This window comes from Lynx canadensis, chromosome B3 (assembly GCF_007474595.2).
Source record: "Lynx canadensis isolate LIC74 chromosome B3, mLynCan4.pri.v2, whole genome shotgun sequence".
Lineage (NCBI taxonomy): Eukaryota > Metazoa > Chordata > Mammalia > Carnivora > Felidae > Lynx > Lynx canadensis.
In genome coordinates, this window is record NC_044308.2 from 119,087,812 (window position 1) to 119,114,253 (window position 26,442).

Genomic DNA, 26,442 nt, shown 5'->3' on the forward strand with positions numbered 1-26,442 from the left:
CTAGAAATAACCACAGCAGTGAATAGGAGAACAAGGAAGAGGATAGCCAAAAGAGAAGAGTTTAAAGAATTTTAGGCTAAGTGGAAGATGGAAGACTTTGAAATGGTCTTTTGTCTCTGGGAGCCTTCCAAAGAGTCTTATTTTATTTTATTTTTTTTTTTATTTAGAGGGGGAGGTAGAATCCAGACTATAGCTACAGAATGTCTATCTCATTGTGAGTTGACTTTTCTGTACTCCAAGAAACAACCAGAGTTCTAGGTCTCAAGTTCCATACTATGTTGTTTTCAATACTGCAGAAACAAAGAAATGTGAATGAAATCTTCACACCAAAGCAATGAAGTTAAATCTAGCTGCAATGAATGCTGTCTAAGCCTGTTGGAATCTCATATCAGAGCTGGTTGAAGGGAAAAGAAGATGGGAATTGAATAGTGAAATGTGTGGTGAAGATGAGATTAAATGAGAAAGCTCAAACCAGACTGGGGAGAGATTAGATGATAAATGGTCTACCAGGGCAAGCAGAGCAGTTAGGAAGTTCATTAAGAGTTCAATTGATTGTATGATTGTGAATCTAACAGTATGCTATTTTTGTGATTGAACAAAGTCAAGGAGTATAACAAATAAACTGCACTCTTTAGTGCACCAGCAACCACACTGGCTATAACTCAGGTACTAGTAGTATCCAAAGTACATTTTTAAAAATTAAATGTTTATTTATTTTGAGAGTGAGAGAGACAGCGCATGTGCAAGCACATGAATGCAGGCGAGGGGCAGAGAGGAGGGAGGGAGAGAATCCCAAGCAGGCTCCACATTTAGCATGGAGCCTGATGTGGGGCTCAGCCTCATGACAGGATCATGACCTGATACCAAGAGTCAGATGCTTAACCAACTGAACCACCTAGGAACCCCCAAAGTATATTTTTCTCATGCATAATTATTAGACTATTTAATACAGTCATATTTTGAATGGTTTTATTCTGCTTTCATATGTACCAACTTGAGGACAAGTTTTAGAATTGGAGCATGTGTCCTTACCTGCTGGCAAATCAACCTACTATGCTTTTTTTTTTTTTTTTTTAAGATTTTATTTTTATGTAATCTCTACACCTAATGTGGAGCTCAAACCCACAACCCTGAGATCAAGAGTCACATGCTCTACCAATTGAGCCAGACAGGCACCCCCCCACTGTACTTTTTATAATCCTGTTCAGCTCACTTGCCATTAGAGTATTCAATCAGTGATATGATTACTTCCTGTTCTTAAACCAAACTTTCCAAAGTATGAGGAGAAATTTTCATACTGGGTCCATCACCATTGGATAATTGTCCATCACATTGGATAATTTTTCTATGTTCTGAGGTTCTTTTTGTGGGAAGGGAATTTCTCTGGCCATGTTTTTGGTCAGTACTCTGGTTCAGTCCTAAGCATCACCATTAATAGCTATTGGAGGAATATCATCATCATGATTATTAGTTAAGCATTCGACTCTTGATCTTGGTATCGACTCAGGTCATGATCTCACAGTTGATAGGATTAAGCCCCGAGTCAGGCTTTGCACTCTCAGCGTGAAGCCTGCTTGGGATTCTCTCTCCCTGCCCCTCCTCTTTTCACGCACATGTGTGCATGCTCTCTCTCAAATAAATACTTAAAAAAAAAAAGCACAGTTGAAACATGGGACAAGAGGAGACACTGCCTCATTGTTAACTTTTATCTACCACAGAAAATATAGCCAGAGCTCTAGGCCTTCAGTTCCAGACTATGTTGTTGCTGATGATGGAGAAACAAAGGAATTTGGGTAAGAGCTGTCTTGACAAGGTAATGAATGTGAGCCTGATCACAGTGGTTGTGGTGGACATTTTCTATGTGCCAGAACTGAGTGGGAGTTGTAGGACAAGTCTATTGTTCTGAACCAAGTTCCATGTATATGTGGTTGTTGACAGGTCTGTCATTTTGTTGTCATTGCAGGGATGACAGTAAGCTTCAAGATCAAACCTTCATCACTCAGCAAGTACCAATCTCAGACTCTTCTGGTGAACTGATGATACCCAATATTCAGAAAGAATCACAAGAGTCTGACATAGTAAGGAGTCTATAATCTAACTAAACGCTTCCTTTCCCCCATGGAACTTCTTGCTAAGTCATAGTGCTCTTCTCCACTAGCCAAGAGCTCTCAGTGATCAGTGAAATGAGTAATAACACATGTATAACATGTCTACACTATGGCAGGCATATTATACTTAATGCAAATGCACATTTGTGCCTCTTTTAGTAAATGTGGAAAAACCTATAAATTGTCTTGTGAAGTATAAAGGCTAGCCAAAATATGTACTATCTTTTATGTAATAATAAACATAATGACCATATTATGGAATAATAAACATAATGGCTTTGAACAGAATTGGGAAGTCTGAATCCCTATAAGCTAGGGACAAAGGAATTATGTAGGAAGGCATTATTAAAAACAAAAAGCCAGGGGTACCTGGGTGGCCCAGTTGGTTAAACGTCCAACTCTTGATTTCGGTTCAGGTCATGATCTCACAGTTCATGAGCCCACATCTGGCTCTGTGCTGGCAGCGCGGAGCCTGCTTGGGTTTCTGTGTCTCCCTCTGTCTGCTCCTCCCCACTTGCACTCTCTCTCTCTCAAAAATAAACATTTAAAAACAAAACAAAAAAACCAGGTTTTCTTTTTAAGAGCTTTTTATTTGTAATTTGTTATTCGTAATCAATTAGTACAACATAGGATCTGAGAAATTTCAAATGAGGCCACACTAAATTTTTAAGATGCTATTAGCATGAATATAACTGCATATTTTTTTCCATATAAGAAACAAGAAACTCTTTTGAGTAGCAAGTAGCTAGACAAATGAGTTGATTCCAATTAGAGCAACACAATTCTGATGAGTCAGTATTTTTACAAAAGTGATTTCCCTTAAATATAAGGAAAACATAGGAATCTCTGGGATTATATTTAATTCCCGTTGGAATTTAGACAATATGAGCTTTCATTCAACCCAGCCTATAGTTGTTGGATTGGATTAGGTATCACTATTAGTTGCCAGCTGTGATAAGTAGAAAGAAAATAAAGGGCATTCTATTATCAAATTATAAATTTTTATTGCCTCATATTTAGGAAGGCAAATCCAAAAAAAAGAAACAAAAACAAAAAAACCCCAAAAAACCAATAAACCCATTAGGGTCATAAATGTATTTTATTAAGGTTCCAGTCACCTTAAACGATTGAAGATTCTGACACTCTATCCAGCAGTGGTAATATTAAAATCCACAGAGTGCACAAATGTTTTCAAAGTTTTCATATCCTTAGTTCACTGAATCACTGCCATGGAGCAGATTAGCATTATCCAAGTGACTCATGAGGGAGCAGAAAAAATAAATGACCTATATCATCTGGCTGAGGACCAAAGACTATTCTATCAGAGCCAGCAGCCGTCTCTTAGTTCACTGTGTAAAAACTATATCCGAAAAGACTTGATTCGGTTGGGAATCAGTTTTTTTAGCTCATCAGTTTCTGTTCTGACATAAAGTTTAGCTATACCAAAAGAAAAGGCATAAAGACACTTGAATATAATGGTTGCAGAAGAATCTGTCAAAGCATTTCTTTTTTACTATTTCATGTCATGAAGAGCCTTGAAATTTCTTAGGCACCAATGAATTACTCTACATTAAGAGTTCTTTCGTTAAAAATTATCACTAACGAGAAATGCAAGCAAGAAGAAAGAACAATATAAAAAATTCAACAAGTAATACCTGGTTACACTTACTTAAGGCAAGAGTCTTGCACACTTTCATGGCTGGAATACCCCTTGATTTCTGGCCCTAAAAACCTTTTGAAATAGTTCTCTTAAAAAACTCCATTTGCATCTGAATTAATGACTGAAGCATTAATGGTTGTTGAAGCCAAATGTGAAATTTAACACTTGGCACACACAACAAAAAGTTGATTTATCCAGTACATACTGAGGTATCCTTGAGAAGTGATTTTAAGAAGTAGGAACAGTGACAATGATAGAATTAGTAATTAGTGGTCATGAATCACTAGGACAAAGTGGCATTTAGCAGAAAAGAAAGCAGTTGTCACAACCACGGGATAAGTAGAAATGGATTATGTCCTTCATAGTGTGGGATAAATGACAGGCTCAGGAAAGCTTGGCAGAGGGGTCTCCCCCACTGCCATTTATGTAGGGCTGTGTTTGAGGATCAACCAAAGGGTGAATTAATTTCTGTCCTGTTTCCCCATCCAAGAAGTCCTCTTCCAGTTATTGGAAGATCTTCTTCACATACACTATCTTCCCTTCCGCAAGTCATCAGAAAAGGGGAGAACTTTTAGAAAATAACCTAAGATCTCATTCCATATAAGTGTTTCAGAGTTAACAACAGTTACCTCAAAAACCAAAGTAAGGAGCAAGTGAAAATCTGTTTTCTGAGTCAGACTAGGAATCTCCCCAGAACAACTTTGCAGGGGCCAATGGTCTTGAGAAAGGTCTTAATTACCAGGTATTCCATTCCTAGAGATCTGATCTGAGCAAAGTTGGCAAATGAAGTTGGTCAAGAACAGAGGGAGATTACTCAGGGTGGACTGAATCTGGAACAAACTTGTTTCTAACGGCCCATGGTAGGCATGACTACGGCAGGTGAGGAAAGAGTAGCATCTTCTTCTTTCCACTGAGAAGTGATGGTCTTTAGCTGAGTGTAGAATTGGATGCCCTAAAGAGAACAAAGGAAAAAAAAGAGCATATATTTCTGGGGGTTTCATGATTTCTCTTTCAATCAGCTTTTGAAGGAGGTGCTGTAAAGCGTTACTAATGTTGCCACTTGAGGAGCTGGTGCAACCAAAATCCAACATATTGTTCATGAGATAATCTATTTAACACATTTAGCACAATGCCTGGCATAGTAAATAAATAGTCAAACCTTACCTATCATTATGCTGAAACTAGTCAAGAGGATCTAAATGGAAAAATTGAACAGTGTAATCTGTTAAACTTGCAGTTCATTCTATTCCTAGAGCTGAATGTGTGCTCTGAGATATTAGGACCTGGCTCAAATCCTGCCTCTCCTCCTTATTGACTGCCATGTAACATTGGGCCTTATCTGTGACCTGTGGCTCACCTCGCTGTGAGGGGAAAATGAGATGACCTTCAAACGTCCTAGCAAAGTAACTGCTGTTCAATAACTGTTAGTTTTTCTCTCTTTTCTGTGAAGAAGAAAAAGGCATGAAGGGATAGAATACACATTAGGCCATTTCTGACAACTGTCAGTGATGCTAAAGTAGTAAAATCCACAATATCTTACAAATCTAAAGTAAACTGTCTGATACTACACACATTCACTTCTAAAGCACCTGTAATGTGAACCAAAAAAATTCATATGTAAGGCTTTATATATAGTTTATTTTGTAAGAATAGGCTTGAGCAGGGGCGCCTGGGTAGCTCAGTCGGTTAAGCGTCCAACTTCGGCTCAGGTCATGATCTCACGGTCCATGGGTTTGAGCCCCGCGTCAGGCTCTGTGCTGACAGCTCAGAGCCTGGAGCCTGTTTCAGATTCTGTGTCTCCCTCTCTCTCTGACCCTCCCCCGTTCATGCTCTGTCTCTCTCTGTCTCAAAACTAAATAAATGTTAAAAAAAAATTAAAAAAAAAAAAAAAAGAATAGGCTTGAGCAAAGGAGAATAGACTGTGCAGATCTAACACAAAAAAAAACTAGCAAGCTAGAAAGATGTTAGAAAAAACCACAATAGCTTCTTTAAAATACTTTTCTAGAATTATTTGACAAAATCTGGGCTGTGTTAATATATATATTAAGGGCTTTAGAGTTATTATATACTTTCAATATAACTAAAGTTGTCATTTTATTATGAGAATGATTCTTTGTCTATTTTCCAGAAGAATACAAAGTAGCAATTTTTTGAGAGAAGGAGAATATGAAGGGGGGAGGGGCAGAGGAAGAGGGAGAGGATCTTTTTTTTAAATTAAGCTTTTCGGTTTTTTAAACTTTATTTATTTATTTATTTTGAGGGGGAGGGGCAAAGCAAGGGAGAGAAATTTTTAAAAAATTTTTTAAATGTTTATTTATTTTTGAGAGAGAGAGAAAGAACATGAGCAGCAGAGGGGCAGAGAGAGAGGGAGACACAGAATCTGAAGCAGGCTCCAGGCTCTGAGCTGTGAGCACAGAGCCTGACATGGGCTCGAACCCATGAACTGTGAGATCATGATCTGAGCTGAAGTTGGACACTTAACTGACAGAGCCACTCAGGTGCCCTGGGAGAGAAAGAATCTTAAGCAGGCTCCATGGCCAGGGCAGAGCCTACTCAGGGCTTGACCTCATGACTCTGGGATCATGACCTGAGCCAGAATCAAAAGTCAGATGCTTAACTGACTGAGCCACCCAGGCACCCCAAAATAGCAATTTGATTACCTAAGAATTTAAGACTTCCAACTGTATGGGGTCAGTCTTTGCCTCTAAGAAACCTCACTTACCAGGATGACTTAACAGTAATTAAACCAAGACAGGGAGAAAAAAAGCAATAGTTTTACTCTGCTTCCCTCAAAAGAAATTTTTGTTAATAGAATCAAAGTAATCGATTATGCAAAAGCTGTGACTAATGTGCAAACTGAATAATCTGCCTCCAAATAACCAAAATGTTTTCCTTTTTTTTTTTTAAATGTTTATTTTTTGAGAGATAGAAAGAGAGCGAGCAGGGGAGGGGCAGAGAGAGGGGGACAGGATCAGAAGTGGGCTCTGTGCTGACACCAGTGAGCCTGATGCGGGGCTCGAACTCATGAACCTCGTGATCATGACCTGAGCCAAAGTTGGCCGTTCAACTGACTGAGCCACCAGGTGTCCCCCAATATGTTTTCTTAACCAGCTGGCCACACTGTTACATTCTGCTATGCAATGCTGTTAATTTTGTTTTTTAAATTAAAGTATAAAAGAGAGTCCTGTATAGAAAACATGTAGTTTATTACTGAAGGTTCCAAAATGGCTGTATCTCTGTGGGGTTACAAAGAACTTTCACTAGCCCATTTGTTAAACACATGTTTGGACACCTGCTCCGTGCAAGGTACTGCAGTTAAGTAAATAATTACAATGTGATGTGTTCTTATCTTGGCTTACACAGCCCTACAGGATTCCCCCTGCCTCTCTAACCTCATCTCTTACCACTCTCCTTCTCATTCACTCTCTGTGCCCCAGCCCATTTCTGCTATTTGAACCTGCCATGCCTCATCTTAGGAAATATGCATCTGCTGAAGGATGTGGTAACAATGGTGATTTGATCTTAATAAACTTATGAAATATAAGTACTATTGTTATTCTCATTTTATAGATAAGAAACTTGAGACACAGGATATTCCTCAAAGTCATGCAATTAATAACAGGCCAAGCTGGAATTTGACCCCAGGCCATTCTGTGCCAAATCTGCTTTATTTTTTTTGTTGTTCATAATGTATCCATAATGCCTAGAATAGTTTTGGTACAAAGAAGGTATTCAGTAAAATTTTTGTAAATGAAGGGGTGCCTGGGTGGCTCAGTCAGTTAAGCACCCAACTTTGGCTAAGGTCATGAGCTTGCATTTCGTGAGTTCAAGCCCTGTGTCTGGCTGTGCTGACAGCTCAGAGTCTGGAGCCTGCCTCGGATCCTAGGTCTCCTTCTCTCTCTCTGCCCCTCCCCCACTCACACTCTTTCTCTCTCTCAAGAATAAATGAACATTAAAAATGTGTTTTGTAAATGAATAACTTACAGGAGAAAAATGTGCAGTGGGAGGACATGGGGGCATTCCCAACCCAGCACTGAGGAAGGGGGTGGTGATAGTCAGAGGTGATTTTCTGGAGGAGTCAGTCCATGATTCAAACTTAGACAAGACAGATGATTAAGACTTAGATGAAAGAGGAGAGGCAGGAGGAAAGGCTCTCAGAGGAAAGGACATACGTAAAGGCTTGGACTTCCTCATGCTCTTTCCCCAAAACTTTGCTGCCTTGAGTTAGTCAGGGAGCAGCAGCTTTGATGAAATTTTGTTGTATTTTAAATCTTCTCTAGGGAACATCCTGATAAGCATGGCTGAACAACTTATGACCCAACAGAAGCTAATGTCAGGGCCTTCCTTTCAGAATCCCTGTTCCTGAGTATATTCAAGAAAGTTTCTTAGAGGAAAACAATATTTTCTTTTTTTTTAAAATTTTTTTTTTTTCAACGTTTTTTTATTTATTTTTGGGACAGAGAGAGACAGAGCATGAACGGGGGAGGGGCAGAGAGAGAGGGAGACACAGAACCGGAAACAGGCTCCAGGCTCCGAGCCATCCGCCCAGAGCCTGACGCAGGGCTCGAACTCACGGACCGCGAGATCGTGACCTGGCTGAAGTCGGACGCTTAACCGACTGCGCCACCCAGGCGCCCCAACAATATTTTCTTAAAGTTACCTGTTTGCCATAGAAATTGGTGTCTCCTCTGAAGGAAGATCGAGAACCGGTGAATGAGAACATTGGCAAAGGCACTGGAATAGGGACATTTACCCCCACCTAAAGCAGAACAAATCCACATAAATAAAAGGACTCAAACAAAGGAACTTTCCATTTAGAAGCACAAATGCTTGGCATCAGACAAACCGATTTTAAATACCCCAACTTCTATCCCATTCCTTCCTGTATCCCATGAACTGCGATTCCTGAGGAAGAAATGGGGCACTGTAGGAAATCAGAGGCGCAGCAACCGATCACTTTGCTGTTTCCCTTAGATAGTAAACAGTATATGAGTACAAGAATCTCCTAAGAACTCTGTTCACAAACCTGTCCAACATCCACCAGGTGGGAATATTTCCGAGCAGTGGCTCCATTGGTGGTGAAGATGGCGGTTCCATTTCCATATGGATTGTCATTTACAATCTTGATGGCTTCATCCAAAGTGTCTGTCTCCAGAACCACAAGAACTGGACCAAAAATCTCCTCTTTGTAACAGGTCATAGTTGGCTTCCAGGAGTGATGCATCCAGAAAAGAAGTCAGTATTTTAGGCTTATCTGGTACTTTATTACTCACTGTTTACATGGACAGTTTTCATGTTAGTAACCTCTCTTCATTTTAAACCACCTTTTAAAAAAAAGTCCTTTCTTGCTGTGTTCCATCTTTGAAGCTACCAATCATATAAACAACTTGAAATTCCTATTAACTACAATTACACTCCTGCCCTTTGAGCACTGTATTTTTAGGTCCCATGACCCATCACTAGCTTCCTCTTTTATACCTGTATAACTTGTTTATACAATTGTTATGAAAAGTTACATGAAAATTCATTTTTTATAAATCAAATATATATATATATATATAAAATTTTTGTTTAATGTTTATTTCTGAGAGAGAGAGACAGAGCACGAGCAGGGGAGGGGCAGAGACAGAGGGAGACACGGAATCCAAAGCAGGCTCCAGGCTCCAAGCTGTCAGCACAGAACCTGAAGCGGGGCTCAAACCCGCAAACTGTGAGATTGTGACCTGAGCCTAAGTCAGACACTTAACGGACTGAGCCACCCAGGTGCCCCTAAATCAGATAGATATTGAAAATAACACAGGAGAGTGTTTCTGTTTAAAGAAACCCTGTACTAAGTTTTCTGTAACATAAACAATTCATTCTCATTCATTCCCTTGCCTCCCCAAATGAGTCTGTACGTTTATATTTTGATATCAGGTCACATTAAACATTCAAAACATCCTTCACCACTGTAGCTGGTCAGCTGTGTTTGTTGCTATTAAGTGGATTTTTCCTCAATGGTTCTGTGGCAAGAGATTTCATAATTTCTACTATACTTACATTCAATTCTTAATTATTCAGGATTATAGTAGGTATAGTGGGGACATAGGAACTTCAAAAAAGCTTCCTCACCCCAATTTAGTCATTAATTTTAGCTGAGAGATTTGTGGAGTTTTAATAAATAAAAATTGAGAGATCAATTATTTTTCTTTCCTCACTTTCTGGAGAAGAGACAGCTAAATTTGGGGCACAGAGTAGGTACTCAGTAAATATTGGGTGGTCAATATGTTGATGGAGACACTGTAATAGCTATAAACTAGACAGCAAGGAGCAGAACGAAAAATTAATATTAAACAGATAAGTAACAAATACAAGATAGGGTTGGCAAAATATAGCCAGTGGGCAGAATGTGGCTTGCTGCTTATTTTTGTACAGCTCACAAGCTAAGAATGGTTTTTATGTCTTTTAAATGGCTGAAAAAGAAATCAATCATGACATATAAAATTACTTAAAATTAAAATTCCATTGTCCAATAAAAGCTATGGAACACAACCATATAATGTTAATGTGCTTTCTCACTAAAATGCCAAGAGTGGGTAGTTGTGACACAGACTGAATATCCTTGCAAAGCCAAAAATGTTTACTATCTAGCCCTTTATGGAAAATCTGCCAACCACCAGTATAGTGGAAGGAGGCTGGGTGTCAGGATAAGAGGATCATTCAGACTCTAAATAAAATAACTGACTAATCCTGGCAAGAGATGAAGTCTCAGTCCTTAAATGTCTTCATTTGGAGGGATGAGATTCCATCCATAGCCTTCAAGGTACCTTTAGTGCTTGTATGTGTGAAATAAATGAGCCAGAGTTATTCACCTTGACATTTGAGATGATGGTTGGTCCAACAAAGTTGCCATTTTCATAGCCTTTCACTTTAATTTTTCGACCATCAAGGAGGATAGAAGCTCCCTCCTTTGTTCCACTATCAATCAGATTACAGACTCGCTCTTTGGCCTGGGGGGTGATCAGAGGGCCAAGATCAGCTCCAGGCTGGTCTCCTGTAAAACAACACAAAAGTATTTAATGTTTTCACTAACATATATTATGACTGCTAACTATGACAAGTACACTATAAAGAGAGGAATGGTTAAAGAGTAGACATGATTACTCCCACTGGCCAAAGCCAACACTAAAACCAAGAGCTTAGTGCCACAGATGCAAAGTCTAAAGGAGCTAGGCAGGTAACTGATTACCTGCATTGACTCTCAGGTTTTTGGCACGCTCCACCAGCTCTGGCAGCCACTTCTTAGCTTCTCCTACAAGGATTGCTGTGGAAAGAGCCATGCAGCGCTGACCAGCAGCTCCAAAGGCTGCCCCAACCAGCTGGTTCAGGGTATTCTCCTTATTGGCATCTGGCATGACTACTCCATGGTTCTTGGCTCCCTAAAGGAAATACAAAAAGTACATGGATCTTCCTTGGCAAAATACAACGAGGCTAAGAAACTAAGCAAAATCTGAGATTTCAAATAATTTAAGGAAAGAGAGAATTTACCCTTTGTTGTTCTGAGGCTAGATTTATTATCATTTTGATACTGCGAAATCTTGATAGCATAGAGTAAGTCTCCAGGTTACTTTTTTTCTACTTTCTTAGCTGATAAGCTGTTATATGTTTATTTAGATCAAAATCATTACCAAAAAAACAAAACAAAACCTCCAGTCACATAATCACATTCAGTCAAACTGACAGACTAAATACTGCACCCAGGAACCAAGAAGAACTCCCTTCTCTTTCCTAAGTTAGACGGGAAACAGTCTATTGTCTGCTGGGATTTCCAGCTATAAGAAGCGCAATGTGAACAAAGAGCTGCCAGTATAATACCGGTGGTCAGCTGAATGGCGAAATAGGTGGACCTCTTGATACACCATTTCTGGAAAGAGGTTCCCCAAATTGGCTTGCTTCTAGATACATAGCCTCATAAATTTCTTTACTAGGTAGGATAACATGGTCATTTCTAAACATATGTTTCCAAATACAGTAATCTCCCCTTATCTGGGGTTTCACTTGCCATGGTTTCGGTCACCCAAGGTCAACTGAAGTCTGGAAACTATGCCTCCTAACACTTTGCCACAATGCCCACGTCATTCATCTCACTTCATCTCATAAGGTAGGCATTTTATCATCTCACATCATCGTCATAAGAAGGGTGAGTAAAGTATGATAGCTCAAGAGACCATATTATTAAAAACATTTTTTTAACGTTTATTTATTATTGAGAGACAGAGTGACACAGAGTGTGAGTAGGGGAGGGGTAGAGAGAGGGGGAGACACAGAATCTGAAGTAGACTCCAGGCTCTGAGCTATCAGCACAGAGCCCGACGCGGGGCTCGAACTCACGAACTGTGAGATCATGACCGTGCCGAAGTCAGTCGCCTAACCAACTGAGCCACCCAGGTGCCCCATCAAGAGACCATATTATTATAGTGTATTGTTAAAATTCTATTTTATTATTAGTTATTATTAATCTTTGTGCCTAATTTATAAATTAAAATTTATCATTGACATGTATTTATAGGAAAAATATAGTATATATGGAGTTCAGTACTATCCACAGTTTCAGGGATCCACTGGGGGTCTTAGAAGGCATCCCCCACAGATTAGGGGTGACTACTGTACAACTATAGTTGAGTGCATGGATACCATGTTTGCTATTTAATTTTATCCCATTACACATAATATACTGTTAGACACAGAATAAACTCAATAAATATGTAATGAGATGGGAGTGGCTTAAGTCAAATTGGCCAAAACACATTCACCAGGAAAAGAAATAAGTGAGCATATCAGGAACTGTTCCTAGGCCTGTGCATAGGTGGCTGTCCTTTCTGCAACATTAACCAAAGGGTGAGAAAGAGGCAACTGGATTTACATTTAGTATCAAAGAATTACTATGTACTTGGCAAGGAGCTAGTAAGAGAATAGTAAAACTACGCAAACAAGTAAACCATACTCACATACAGGGTATTTGGCTCCTTCTAGTACCTTAGATAGCATGGACTCTTAGGAAGAGCATATCTGACATTATAGTAGTTGGGATATGTGTTGAATGGAAGGAAGGAGAAAGGGCTAGAAAGGTATGAAGGAAGAAACAAGGCCAGAACTAGAATTCAGCTGCTACTGCTAAAGCCAAAGAATTTGAATAACATTCTTAATGAGAAAGGTGCTCTTTGTCACCAAGATAAAGTGTCTAAGATAAAAAGTAATTAAAGTGGCTTAGGATAAAAATCATTACCAGGTTCATGGTTAAAAGGAAGACATTCAGGATGAAATGGGAATAAGACACATTGGCATGACAGTGGGATAGTAATGCCTCGGCTGAAGGGCTGTTTGTAGGTAATTTTATTATTATTTTTTAAAGTTTATTTATTTTGAGAAAGAGAGAGAGAATGAGCAGGGGAGGGGCAGAGAGAGAGGGAGAGAGAGAATCCCAAGCAGGCTCCATGCTAGCAGTGTAAAGCCTGACACAGGGCTCAATCTCACGACCGTGAGATCATGACCTGAGCAGAAATTAAGAGTCAGACGCTCAACTGACTGAGCCACTTGGGGAACCCCTGTAATTTTAATACATATAACAGATTTGGGGGGAAAAACGAATAAGAAGTCACCATATTGGCTTGAACTCTCTTGCCATGTCTTGACCCTCTCTCGAAGATGTACTCTCCTGCCTGGTTGGATCCCACAAAGCTGATTGCTTTGATATCCGGATGATCACAAATAAAGTTTACAGCTTTAAGAAGAAAAGAAATGATTACCACAAAGGAGCAAATGGCCGTGGGCTTCTCAACATGGCAAATTTGCCTTTTTCCATTGCTATGAATGAGAAGTTTCTATACTTCTATTTTTCTAGTTTTGATTCCCATTTTGAAGTTCTTTCCTTTCTCTTAAATTCTTTAAACTACTATTTCTATAGCCTCTTCCCTTTCATTATTTTTCTCATTTGTTATACCTACTTCTAACTCCAAAGGCTACAACTCCTGTTTTCCTCCAAAATAGCAGCCTTTTAATACTCAACTCTTCCTTTTATCCTTTAAGAATGTGATATTTCTTTAACTGTTACTATATACTGGGACTCTCAGATACTACTGTGCTGTCATGTGAGCAGCAATATAGCATGATTTAAAAGTAAAAACCAGAGTTTTCCTGGGTACTGACAGTCTGGCTTTGATTGTTTCTAGCAAATGACTTCATTTCATTAAGCCTCAGTTTCCTTACCTGTAAAATGGAAAAACAACAGTATCTACTGTTTATAGGTTTCATAAACCTAAGGATTATTTATAACACTCCTTAAAGGATTGTTATAAAGATTAAATGAGATAATATATGAAAAGCACTAGAAACTGCCTGAAACACAGTAGTGCTTTTTAAGTGTTAGCTATTACTATGTGAATTAGAAGGCCTTCAGTCTCTCTGAGGTCTATAAATTTTTCAGTATCGAACTGAAAACATTCTCTTCTATCTCTTTTGTCTTGACCTAATCCATATTTCTTTGTCCCAATGTATTCTGTAGGGCCAGAAGCACTGCTACTCCCCAGTCAGTTTCCTTAGCATACAGGGATGGCAGTCAACAAACATTACCTTCAAACATGGAGGTTACTATCAGTAAATCCCTTCCTCCCTAGGTTCCTCATCCTAAAATATTCCTTCACCACTCAACACCTTGATTTTTTTTGGTAGCCAGATTAAGTGCCATGTACAGAAGAGCAGTTACCTTCATGTTGTCCATGGATGATATTTAGTGTTCCATCTGGGGCACCAGAGTCCTGGAACAACTTAGCAAGAAGCATGCTTGCTCCAGGAACTCGCTCTGATGGTTTCAGTAGGAAGGTATTTCCACACACTATGGCCATTGGAAACATCCACAGGGGGATCATGGCAGGAAAATTGAATGGAGCAATGCCCGCGCATACCCCCAGAGGCAGACGGTAGGAATAAAGGTCCATGTCTTTGGTGATGGATGGCATAGTCTCTCCCAGCAGGAGGGATGTTACACTGCAGGCATGCTCAACCACCTCTGCAACAGAGAAGCAGTCAGACCACCAGCTCTCCACCGGGCACTACTTAGCTTTGTCCTGCTCTAGTCATCCCTGAGACAGAGAATGGCTCATGCCAATGACACGGCAGAAAGATCGACTTGCCCGTCCATGTGAAGGGGCTGAGCAAAATGAGATTCTCCAAATAGGAAAAAAAAAAAAAAAAAGACAGTGAAATGCATATACCTACTGAACGATCAAGTAAAATAAATGAAATAAACTGATCCCATAGGTACCTAAGAAGTATTGCCATTTTCCACAAGTATTAAAAAAGATCATGGGATAGGAAAATCTACATGGAAGAAGCAACCTCCCGTTCTGAGATCTTTGCCTCCCATCTTCCTTTGCTCCTTCCCAAAGGGTTCCTGAACTCCCCGAGAGGGACTCCCAGCTTACGAAGGCCTCGGAATACATCTCCTTCAGCATCAGCAAGGGTCTTCCCTTGTTCCAACGTGATTAACTTGGCGATTTCTTTCTAGAGAAAACACACACAGAAACCAAGGCAAAGATGTGCCTCCTTTTAGTTCTTAGGTAGCCAAAGAAGAACAAAACTGGGGGAGAAGTAGTATAAGGGAGAGAGCCATGATCTATGTCTCTGCATTGTAGAGTTACAAGGGCAGCTAAAAGGCCTTCTGCATCCTAGGCAACAGCTTGGAAAATAATACCATTCTGATTTCTTACCAAGTTTTCTTTAATGAGTTGTTGATAGCGGAGCAGGATCTGCTGGCGGCTTAATACTGAAGTGTCCGCCCATGCGGGAAAAGCACGTTTGCAGGAAGCAACAGCCGTGTCCATTTCGGCCTTGGTGGCCAGAGGAACATGACCAATGACCTCATTGGTGGCCTGATGGGAAAGAGCAGCACATCGTATTTTGCCCCTTGCCTGCCTTGTCCATTTTTCACCTAGTCATAGAGGCAGCACTATGTACTTCACGACAAACACCCAAGTCCCTAATTTCCCACCACGTTCCCAGAATTCTAGGCTAGTCAGTTTAAATCCCAAAGTAGCTTTGCTTACTGGGTTGTGGATGTCAATCCATTTGTCACTTTTGGATTCAACAAATTTCCCATCAATGAAGAGCTTTACAGTTGGCTGGAAAATAAAAACCCCACAAAACTTGTATTAGTGAATTGTTCCTCTCCCTTTCACAAAGAGGAAGGAATTCAGGGTTGATAGTGAATCTTCTGTTCTCTAGAAATGCTAACACTAAGAAAGAGATACACAATGTACTTGTCTATGGTGTTCATTAAGATGTGGCCGAGCCTCTCAATACTGTGATTTCTCTGAGGAAAAGTCCCTGCTAATCACACAGTGGAACTTTATGTTGCTGTGAAGCATCGACTGAAAAAGCAGCAGATTCTGTATTAACAAAGATTAGCTAGTTGACTTGTTCACCCAGCTGACTTTTTGTCATGTCACCATGAGCATGAATTACATTTATGATTAAAAGACTAGAGCCGAAGTCAGACACTTAACCGACTGAGCTACCCAGGCACCCCTCTGTGTGTGGTTTTTCTGAGAAGTAGCTTCCTTACATTAAATTTTCAAAGGAGGCTGTGGACCAAAAAAGGCGAAGGACTACTATGTTATAGTGTGTGCACGCTTTTTTTTTTTTTTTAATTTTTTTTTTTTTCAACATTTATTTATTTTTGGGACAGAGAGAGACAGAGCGTGAACGGGGGAGGGGCAGAGAGAGAGGGAGACACAGAATCGGAAACAGGCTCCAGGCTCTGAGCCATCAGCCCAGAGCCCGACGCGGGGCTCGAACTCACGGACCGCGAGATCGTGACCTGGCTGAAGTCGGACGCTTAACCGACTGCGCCACCCAGGCGCCCCTGTGCACGCTTTTAAATAGAAAGGATTTCGAGCACCTGTCCTTATGTGTTAGATTTTAGGTACTGCAAATGGCTGACAATTCTATGAAAGCAACTTTAAAGATTGTGAAGAAGAGGACAACTATCTGGTAGGATCAATAAACCCTCTAGAAGCCATGAAAATGTTTGTATTTTTTGACATAGTAATCCTGCCTCAGAAGGACAATAATCTAAAAGAAGGAAAAAACTATATAAATAAATGTTTGTTTTATAATATTGAAAAAGTCAATCAGTTTAGGTGTTATATGGGAAAATTTTTAGTTAATTCAGGCTACATATACTTGATGGAATATTATGCAGCTATAAAAATCATAACTGTAGGGGCGCCTGAGTGGCTCAGTTGGTTGGGCATCTGACTTCAGCTCGGGTCATGATCTCGCAGTTTGTGGGTTCGTCGGTTTGAGCCCCGCATTGGGCTCTGTGCTGACAACACAGGGCCGGCTTTGGATCCTCTGTCTCCCTCTCTCTCTGCCCCTCCCCTGCTCACATGATCCCTCTCTCTCTATCTCTCTCAAAAATAACCAAAAAAAAAAAAAAAAAAAAAAATCATAGCTATATGGGACCTGTGTGGCCCAGTCAGTTAAGCATTCGACTTTGGCTCAGGTCACAATCTTGTGGTTTGCGAGTTCAAGCCCCGTGTTGGGCTCTGTGCTGACAGCTCAGAGCCTGGAACCTGTTTCGGATTCTGTGTCTCTGTATCTCTGCCCCTCCCCTGCTCATGCTCTATCTCTCTCTCACTCAAAAATAAAAATAAAACATTTTGAAAATTAAAAAAAATCACAGCTATAAAGAGCATCTTGCAATACTGAAAATGCTTATGACATATAATTAACAGAATTTAGATAAGAAAACCAAGATAGAAGGTTTCACATATACTCTGATCACAATAATATAAAGAAGATAAATGGGAATACCCCAAAATTATACTGTATTCCTTCTCAGAAGTAAAACTTTAGTATCCAATAAACTTACCACTGAAGAAGAAAAGGAGGATGCTGGATACCAAGTGGAATTCACCTTGGAAGAGACCTGTGAGGTAAAAGAATGATTATTTTGATAAATGAGAGCAGAAGATTATTAAAACTTGGAATGGCTACCATATGCTTAACATTACACTAGTTACTATGGGCATACGAAAAATGATTTGGTGTTTGCTCCCAAGGGTCATATAGTCTTTAAGGAGAAAAGATAACAGACGATGAGGTACGGCAAACTATGAGAAAATAATAAACCATAATGATCATGTCCTCAGTGTCCAGGGAAGTCCTGATTTAAAAAGTTTTGGTGGCTCAGTCAGTGAAATGTCCAACTCTTGACTTTAGCTCAGGTCATGATGTCACGGTTCATGGGTTCGAGCCCCACATTGGGCTCTATGCTGACAGTGCGGAGCCTGCTTGGAATTCTCTCTCCCTGTCTCTCTGCCCCTCCCCTGCTTGCTCTCTCTCTCCCTCTCAAAATAAAGAAACTTAAAAAAAGTTTTTTTATTGGACCATATTTTCCTAATTTTTGGCCTGGAAAATGTAGTCACCACAAATCTTAACAATATGAAAACTCTTAAATGGTATCCAACACAATCGGTGTCGAATATAAGATAGCATATAACCAAGTGTCAAATGTAAGTGTAAGTATTTACATGCCCATATAAATACTTGAACGTAAATGTTTATAGCAGCTTTGTGAAAGCCCCAAACTTAGCAATAACCAAAATGTCCACCATTGGATGGGTGAATAGGGAAACTAATGTGGTATATCCATACATTGGAATAGTACTCAGCAATGAAAAGAACTATTACACATGTAGCAACTATAGCAATTATAACTGGGTAAACTGGCTAACTATAGCAATTATACTGGGTAAAAGAAGTCAGACATGCAAACAGTATACACTTTATGATCTCATTTATATAAAACTAGAAAATGCAAACTAATCTATAGTGTTAGAAAGCAGATCAGTGGTTGCCTGGGGATGATGGAGGAAGTGAAGATGGGATAGGAAGGTAACTTTTTGGGGTGACAGATATGCCCATTATCTTGAATGTGATATTTCCACAGGTGTATATAAATATAAAACTTGGGGTGCCTGGGTGGCTCAGTCAGTTAAGCATCTGGCTCTTGGTTTTGGCTCAGGTCATGATCTCTTGGTTTGTGAGTTTGAGCCCCACATCAGGCTCCATGATGATGGTGCAAAGCCTGCTTGGGATTCTCTCTCCTTCTCTCTCTCTGTCCCTCCCCTACTCCTGTGCTTTCTCTCTCTCAAAATAAATAAACTTAAAAAAAAAACCACGAATATAAAACTTATCAAATGGTATACTTTAAATATGTAGAGTTTATGTCAATTTTATTGCAATAAACTTGTTTAAAAAATGCCACATGTACCTTATAGGAAAAGAATGTGTTGTATAGGTAACATTTGATAGGGTATAATCAGCAAATTGGGGAGAGGGGCCAGTTACAATAAAATAACTTCATTTGTATATATGCTATAGAAGTTGATTTAAGAAATATTCAAGTCAATTAGGAATGGGAAGTAGAGGAAAACTGTATTCTAAAAATCTTTTATCTTGTCTGAAGACAGACATGTTTTTACTTTTTATTTTTAACATTTATTTATTTTTGAGAGACAGAGTGTGAGCAGGGGGGGAGCACAGAGAGGGAGACACAGAATCCAAAGCAGGTTTCAGGCTCCAAGCTGTCAGCACAGAGCCCCACACGGGGCTCGAACTCGTGAACCATGAGATCATGATGTGAGCCAAAGTCGGCACTCAACTGACTGAGCCACCCAGGCACCCCAGAAGACAGACATGTTACTCAAAGGGTTTGGGGCTGCATGAAATGCAAGAATTTGTTTGTGTTCCTGCAGTACTATCTAGGGGAAAGGGTGCCAGTCCTTTGGGCCAGCAGAAGATTCTTCCAAATGCCTCATCTTACTTCCTCTCCCATTCCCCACAAAAATTATTTCAAACCATCCACACTCTTCTAGAGCCCACCATGTTTTATTTATAGGCATGTTCCCAACATCAACATGGTACCTCGTACATAGGAGGTGTTTAATAAGTATCTATGGAACAAATGAAAGGTCTACTGGGTGGCTGACTGCCCCCAACCAAGACTTGGTTAGGTGTCCCTTTTTGGACTCCCATAGCAGCCAGTACTTCCCCTATCAGGTTTATCTGTCTGTGCTGTAGTTGCCTGGTTACTTGTCTGTTGCCCAAAAGACTTGAGTTCCATGAAGGTAGGCACTGCATCTGTCTTGTTCACCTACTTTACAGTTATTGTGATCAAGATTGTCCAGATATAGAAAAAGCAAGTTGTTGGTGCTCATTCAACGTTACTATTATATTATTATAAATACTTTTTGCTGTGACTCCTTGCTATTTGGAAACTTCTCTTATCTCCTCACTATTATGTCTTTTCTCCTTGCCACAACTCTGTCTTCTCACTACTTAGTTGTTCTTACTCCTTGCTATTTCAAAACTTATTCTCTTAAAACTTCCAACCTTGCTGCTTCCTCTCTCATTCTCAAAAGCTGACCTTTGTTTTTCCTACTTCAGAGGGAACAGAAACCATCAGATGAGAACTTCGACTTCCTACTAGCAACCCTACAAAACTGACCTATACCCATCCTTTTTCCCTCCTTTTCGCTTATAAGGGAGAAGATAGCTCCCTTATATAAGGGAGAAGATAGTCAATCACAATCACAAGCTCTGTGGGGACAAAGTGACTGGGAGACTGAAGCGTACAACAAGTATCTATGGACTGACCAATGAGGCACCTGTCCTCCAACTGAAGGCTAATCTCTGCGCCTGTTCTCTAAAGCCAACTTTTCCCACTACCCCAGACACCTCTACCAATGATCCTTTCTTTTCTGAAACTTAAACCTCTCTCCATCCAATAGCAAGGATTCTCTATACTAATTACCTTTATTTCCTCATTTCCCGCTAACCCTTCAATCTACTCCAACCTTCATGACTAAACACCAGTGACTTCCTACATCCCATGGGCTCTTCCCAGTTCTTCTGTACTTAACCTTTTCCTGCCCTTTTCACCAATCTTCAGTATGTCCTGATATCATCCTCTGCTCCCTGGCCACTAACAACTCCATTTCCTCAAGACTTGGTCCTAGGCCTTCTTTTCTCATTCTGCACATTCTCCTCAGGTGATTTCATCAACTCCTGTAGCTTGATTATCTAGATTCTGATGATGCCCAAATCTAGTTCTTAGCCAGCTTCCTCTTCAGATAATAGCTACCTAATTGTCTTCACCACACCTCTATGTGGATGTTATTTAGGTACATATTGAGAAAGCTGAACTCCTCATCTTCCTCTCACCAAGCTGCTCTGCTTTCTATATCCTGCTTTTCAGTGAAGGGGACCACTATTCACCTTGTTGCCCAAGAAAAAACCAGCATGTCACCCTAACTCCTCCCTCTCTCTCCACAGTGAATCAAATCCTGGCAATCGGTCCTCCTAGAAGTCTCTGGAACACAGCCTTTTTTTCTCTATGCTGCCTGCCATCACTACAGTCTATACCATCACTGTCTCTTACCTGGACTTCAGTAACTGTTTCCTTACAGGTCTCCCAGACTCCAGTTTTAAGCTTTCTGAATCTATCTTCCTCTCCCATGCCAGAGGGGCTTTATAAAACACAAATCTGGGCAGATCACTCCCTTGTTTAAAAAGCTCCAATGGCTTTCCACTGTTCTTAAAGGCTAATCTTGATGTTGCTTAGAAGACTTCCCATGGCATCTTTACTTTTCATAGCTTGCCACTTTCCTCCTTGCTGTCTATGTTCTAGGCATTTGGAACATGTTTTGTGCTCTTTTTGCCTATATACATGCTGCTCCTTCTTGCATGGAATTCTGTTTGCTTGACTCACTCCTATTTCTTATCTCCCTACTTAGCCATCACTTTAGGTATCAGTGAAGATCAGTTTTATGTTTGCCAGTAGGAAGTTGAGGAAGTTCTCAACTGACGGTTTCTATTGCCTTTGAAGTAGGAAAAAAAAAACGTTAACTTCTGAGAGTGAGAGGGGAAATAGAGTCAGAAGCTTTTAAAGTCACAATCTCAAGTTTAGGTCAAGCACCTCATTATACAGCTCTTACAACACCTAACTTCCTCCATTTCTTATATCATATTATGGAATAACAGATTGTTTAATTATTAAGTCTCTTTCCCCTTAGGTCACTAGATGGCTGTGTCCTCAGCTCCTGGCATTGTTCCTGGAATAGAGTAAGCATTCATTAATACATTTGCAGAATGAAAAATTGAGTACTGGCCAAGCAATCATTTGGTATTCATCATGTTTCATGTTTACTCTCTTACAGGGCAGAAAATACACAGATCAGTCAACTTGAGGATGCTAGGCCACTTAGTTTTATTTTTTTACTTGCACACAGCCTCCTTGCTGTCAAGAGGGCATAAAAGGCATTGCATCTGGCATAATAAAACATTAGCACATAATTTTTGATGGGTTGGATCTCCTATCTTTTCTTCATTTCCTGAAAAAACATTCATTACCACTGTTGTTAAACTATCCTGCTTCCAGTCACACCAAAATTCTTCCTCTCTAGATGTCTACCTCATACTTGTTTCCTTTATCAGTCACTCCCTTTCCCCTTGGCTGAAGGCCTGCTAGTCTTGCAAAACTCAAGCTGGAGCCAACTCCTGGATTTTTTTCCTGAATTGTACAGATTGAGTATGAGATAGTTTCCCTACACCCCTGTAGTACTCTGTGCACTCCTACTGTTAGTGCTTACTATTGCATTACAATAGGGGAGCCTACAGTGTGTGTCTTACTTAATCTCTCCTTTCCCAAAGCCTGGGGACAGTACCTGACATAGAAAGAGATACCAAGACTTAGGTCCTGAATTCTCAGCCCCATCAGTCACTAGTTGGGAGATACTGGATCGGCTTAAGTGTCAGGTATTTATTTCATTATATTCATGAATTCCAATCTTCACAAATATTCTTGAAACTAAAAAGTGGTGTTGCTAGGATAGAATGCAAGCATGACTGTGAAGTCTGTACTCTTTAAACCACATCACCGAGGCAAGCCACTGAGTGTCTTTAAGACTGGTTTTCTTGGGGGGGTCTGGATGGCTCAGTCAATTAAGTCCTGACTGCTGATTTTGGCTCAGGTCATGACCTCACAGATCATGAGTTTGAGTCCCACATTGGGCTTTGCACTGGCAGCGTGGAGGCTGCTTGAGATTCTCTCTCTCCCTATCTTTCTGCCCCTCCCCTGCTCGTGCTGTCTCTGTCTCTCTCAAAATAAATAAATAAACTTCAAAACAAAAAAGACTGGTTTTCTTTACCTCTGAATATGCTAAACCCATCATAAGTTGAAAATACATTTAATATATCTAACCCACCAAAAGAACATCATAGCTTAGCCTAGCCTACATTAAATGTGCTCGGAACACTTACATTAGCCTACAGTTCTACAAAATCATCTAACACAAAGACTATTTCATAAAAAAGTGTTGAATATCTCATGTAATTTACTGAATGCTGTTCTGAAAGTGAAAACCAGAATGATTGTATGGGTACAGAATGCTTTAAGTGTATCAGTTGTTTAACCTCGTGATCATGTGGCTGATAGAGAGCTGTGACTCCCTGCTGCTGCCCAGCATTCCTCAAAAGTCTCATACTGCATTTTGCTGGGGGGTGGGGACGATAAAAATTCAAAACTTGGAAGTACGGTTTCTACTGAATGCATATTGCTTTCACACCATTGTACAGTCAAAAAGTCTCAAGCTGGGGTGCCTGGTGGCTTAGTTGGTAAAGCGTCTGACTCTTCATTTTGGCTCAGGTCATGATCTCACAGTTTTGTGGGTTCGAACCCCAAGGACAGCTCTGTGCTGACCCTGCAGAGCCTGCTTCAAATTCCCTCCCTCCCTCTTTCTCTCTCTCTGCCCCTCCTCTACTCACACACTCTCTGTCTCAAAATAAATTAAAAAAAAATAGTCGGGGTGCCTGGGTGGCTCAGTTGGTTAAGTGTAGGACTTCGGCTCAGGTCACGATCTCATGGTTTGTGGGTTTGAGCCCCAGGCCGCGCTCTGTGCTGACAGCTCAGAGCCTGGAACCTGCTTTGGATTCAGTGTCTCCCTCTCTCTCTTCCCCTCCCTCACTCACTCACACTCTGTCTCTCTTTCTGTCTCCCAAAAATAAATGTTAAAAATTTTTTTGTGATTAAAAAATTTTTTTAAGTCTTAAGTTGAACCATTGAACATCAAGGACTATCTATACTTAAAATTACTGAAAACAAGGGCACCTGGGTGGCTCAGTCAGTTAAGCATCCAACTTTGGCTTAGGTCACAGTCTTGTGGTTCATGAGTTCGAGCCCCGCATTGGGCTTTGTGCTGAAAGCAGGGAGCCTGCTTGGGATTCATTCTCTCTCTCTCTCTCTCTCTCTCTCTCTCTCTCTCGCCTCCTCTTTCTCTGGCCCTCCCACACATACTCTCTCTCAAAATAAACTTTAAAAAAATTACTGAAAACACCAACTCTTTCCTTTACAGACCTTTTTGATGATCCTCTGAAATTCATGACCCCCAGAATCTAGACTACCTTTTTTTTTTTTTTTTTTTTTTCCAGTTTGAGAGAGTTAGAGAGAGAGGAGCACAAGCAGGGGAGAGGGGTCAAGGGAGAGAAAAACAGAATCTTAAGTAGGTTCCACAGTCAGCATGGAGCCCAATGCAGGGCTTAATCCCACGACCCTGGGATCATGACCTGAGTTGAAATCAAGAGTTGGATGTTCAACCAACTGAGACATCCAGGCGCTCCTAGACTACTCTTTATCAAAGTTTCATGTTATAGTAACTCCTCTTTGGCTAAGAATTACTGTTTATGTTCTTTTCCAGGTCAACTCGGAAGTTTCTTCAAATGAATCAGAAAATAGTGTCTGTTTCCAAAATAAAGTGCATAGAAAGGGAGATTCCTCTCCTTGATTCAAAGCACAAAATACCTTCTTAAGGCCATCAATGACTCACTGTGATGGTGGGGAAGCAAAGGAAAAAACCAATTTTAGTAAAAGATTTCAAGGATAAATTGGTAATGGAAATTATAGGGTAGAAACTTTGTATCCCTACTATAAAAAAAGGTTCTAGAAAAACAACTAGGATCACAGCAAGAAATAGATGAGTGAAGCCAGACTATCTGACAAACTTTTCCGGCCCATTCTCCTCACTGTCCCGTGAAAAAGCATTTAAACATGAACCTTTACTGACTTTGCTAAGAATTTAAAAAATGCATTAAGTTTCTGCAGTAGAACTCAATGCAACCTGGTAAGTGCTAATATTACCTAAAAGCCCAGCAATATAGAGGAAGAAGTTCCCAGGCTGGGTGTAACAAGTAAGAAGGGCAAAGCTGTTTCTTGTAGGTTGGAGAAACTTTGCCTGCAGTAAACCTTGCCTAAGTACTCGCTGGGTTGTGAAAACTGGGGAAAGGCTATGAACAGAGTTAGAAACCACCCTCAGGCATGCAGAACGGACCCAATCCCCACCATGGACAAGTGTGAGGTTGTGTGAGCACACTCAAAGCTGACTTTGGGTTAGGACCTTGGAATTAACACTTCTTGTTTATTTTCTACCACCCATTCTAGAGTTGTTTATCACCTCATTTTCTATCACTTTTTTTTAGATGTTTAGTCCCTTGCATATGCTTGGAACATCTGGTAGTATAACTATGTGTCCTTATTTACCACCACCAAGAATACTGTAACTTTGCTAAAAGTTTAAATGAAACTCTTGGCAAGAAAAGGGACAGCCTACAGCCTGTGGAAAAAACAAAGAGCCATAGCTAGGTTAAACAGCTCAGCAAATAACTGCTTTGGGGAAAACCTAGTGTACATCTTCTAGAAGGATATTCAAAGTTCATTCACGGACCCTCCCCCTCCTGTGCTTCCTTTACCACGGATTACAGACAGTGAAGTAGGGTGGGGGGAAGGGAACAATCTGGTCGCTCTGAGCAGGAGAAAGAGCTCTAAGAAAGGTGACCAGAAAAGGGAGTTTCTGGAAAATAAGGTGAGAGAGGTGACTGGCACAGAGGTGAAAAGGAAACACGGTGAGTGGACCAAAGTAAGTGAGGGCAAGTGAGCGACTGCAGGAAAGGACAGGGCTGGGGGGAGGAGAGTGCGCCAGAGACAGAAAGGGAGAGCCTCCAGAGTAAAAGGGCAGAGAGCCAGGGGGGACAGTCCAGGATCCAACGAGGGCGGATAAGTGAAGACTGGGACAAGGCCTCACGCGCCGGGTGGGAACTGGAAGGTCGGCTAAGAAGGGGTTGGCTCAGAGAGTGGACGGAAAGGACCCAATTCCTAGCTTCGCCGTCCCTCGGTAGCACCCTCACTCGCCTGCAGGATCCGGGTCCGCACTGCTGCCGCCGCCGCCACCGCCGCCGCCATGGTCCTCAGCTGCTTGCAGTCGGCCTCCACGAGCCCCTACTGCGGGTGACTCCCTAGAAGCGCCACCGCTGCCAGGCCCAGCCCTCCCAGCCTGCCGCACTTCCTCATTGGTGGAGAAGACTATTTCCTCTAGCCAATCACGCACCCTAACACCTTACTGCACTCCTCTCAGTCCCGGTCTTGGGGATACGCGATTGGTCCGAAGTGGAAGAGCCCTAGCCCCCTCCCAGCTCAGAAAATTCGGTTGGCCGAGGTAGGAAAGTCGCCACTGACTTGTGTACTCTGTATTGAGCACACGGAGAAGACGCCCCCTAAACGGGAACCCCGATTGGCCACAGGTA

At 40.9% G+C, this 26,442-nt stretch overlaps 2 protein-coding genes across 2 annotated transcripts in view; one reads left to right on the forward strand and one right to left on the reverse strand.

The window, feature by feature from the left end:
• The window catches only part of BBOF1 (basal body orientation factor 1), a 34,917-nt gene extending 32,804 nt beyond the window's left edge, over positions 1–2,113 (forward strand). The window contains exons 10-11 of the mRNA XM_030319537.2: positions 1,719–1,793; positions 1,964–2,113. Of these exons, the coding sequence (XP_030175397.1) occupies positions 1,719–1,793; positions 1,964–2,093 (205 nt within the window). The 3' untranslated portion in view covers positions 2,094–2,113. The remainder of the gene's footprint in view (positions 1–1,718; positions 1,794–1,963) is intronic.
• A 564-nt stretch (positions 2,114–2,677) lies between these two features.
• ALDH6A1 (aldehyde dehydrogenase 6 family member A1) lies at positions 2,678–26,189 on the reverse strand. Its single transcript, XM_030319546.2, has 12 exons — positions 26,051–26,189; positions 17,678–17,734; positions 15,849–15,923; positions 15,513–15,674; positions 15,228–15,306; positions 14,510–14,812; positions 13,407–13,528; positions 10,997–11,186; positions 10,620–10,801; positions 8,795–8,974; positions 8,429–8,527; positions 2,678–4,720 (listed from the first exon to the last, which is right to left on the reverse strand). Exons 1-12 carry the CDS (start codon positions 26,099–26,101, stop codon positions 4,616–4,618), a joined length of 1,605 nt encoding a protein of 534 aa, XP_030175406.1. The 5' UTR covers positions 26,102–26,189; the 3' UTR covers positions 2,678–4,615.
• Between the last annotated feature and the right edge of the window lie 253 nt (positions 26,190–26,442).

Excerpts from the sequence above, each read along its gene's own strand:
- ALDH6A1 (XM_030319546.2), bottom strand. The coding sequence starts at position 26,101 with ATGGCGGCGGCGGTGGCGGCGGCGGCAGCAGTGCGGACCCGGATCCTG. Across the intron at positions 11,187-13,406 it reads AGAGAGTTCAAGCCAATATG|GGAGCCAAGAACCATGGAGT; the intron begins GTGACTTCTTAT and ends TATTTCCTTTAG. Across the intron at positions 8,975-10,619 it reads CCATCATCTCAAATGTCAAG|CCAACTATGACCTGTTACAA; the intron begins GTGAATAACTCT and ends CACTCCTGGAAG.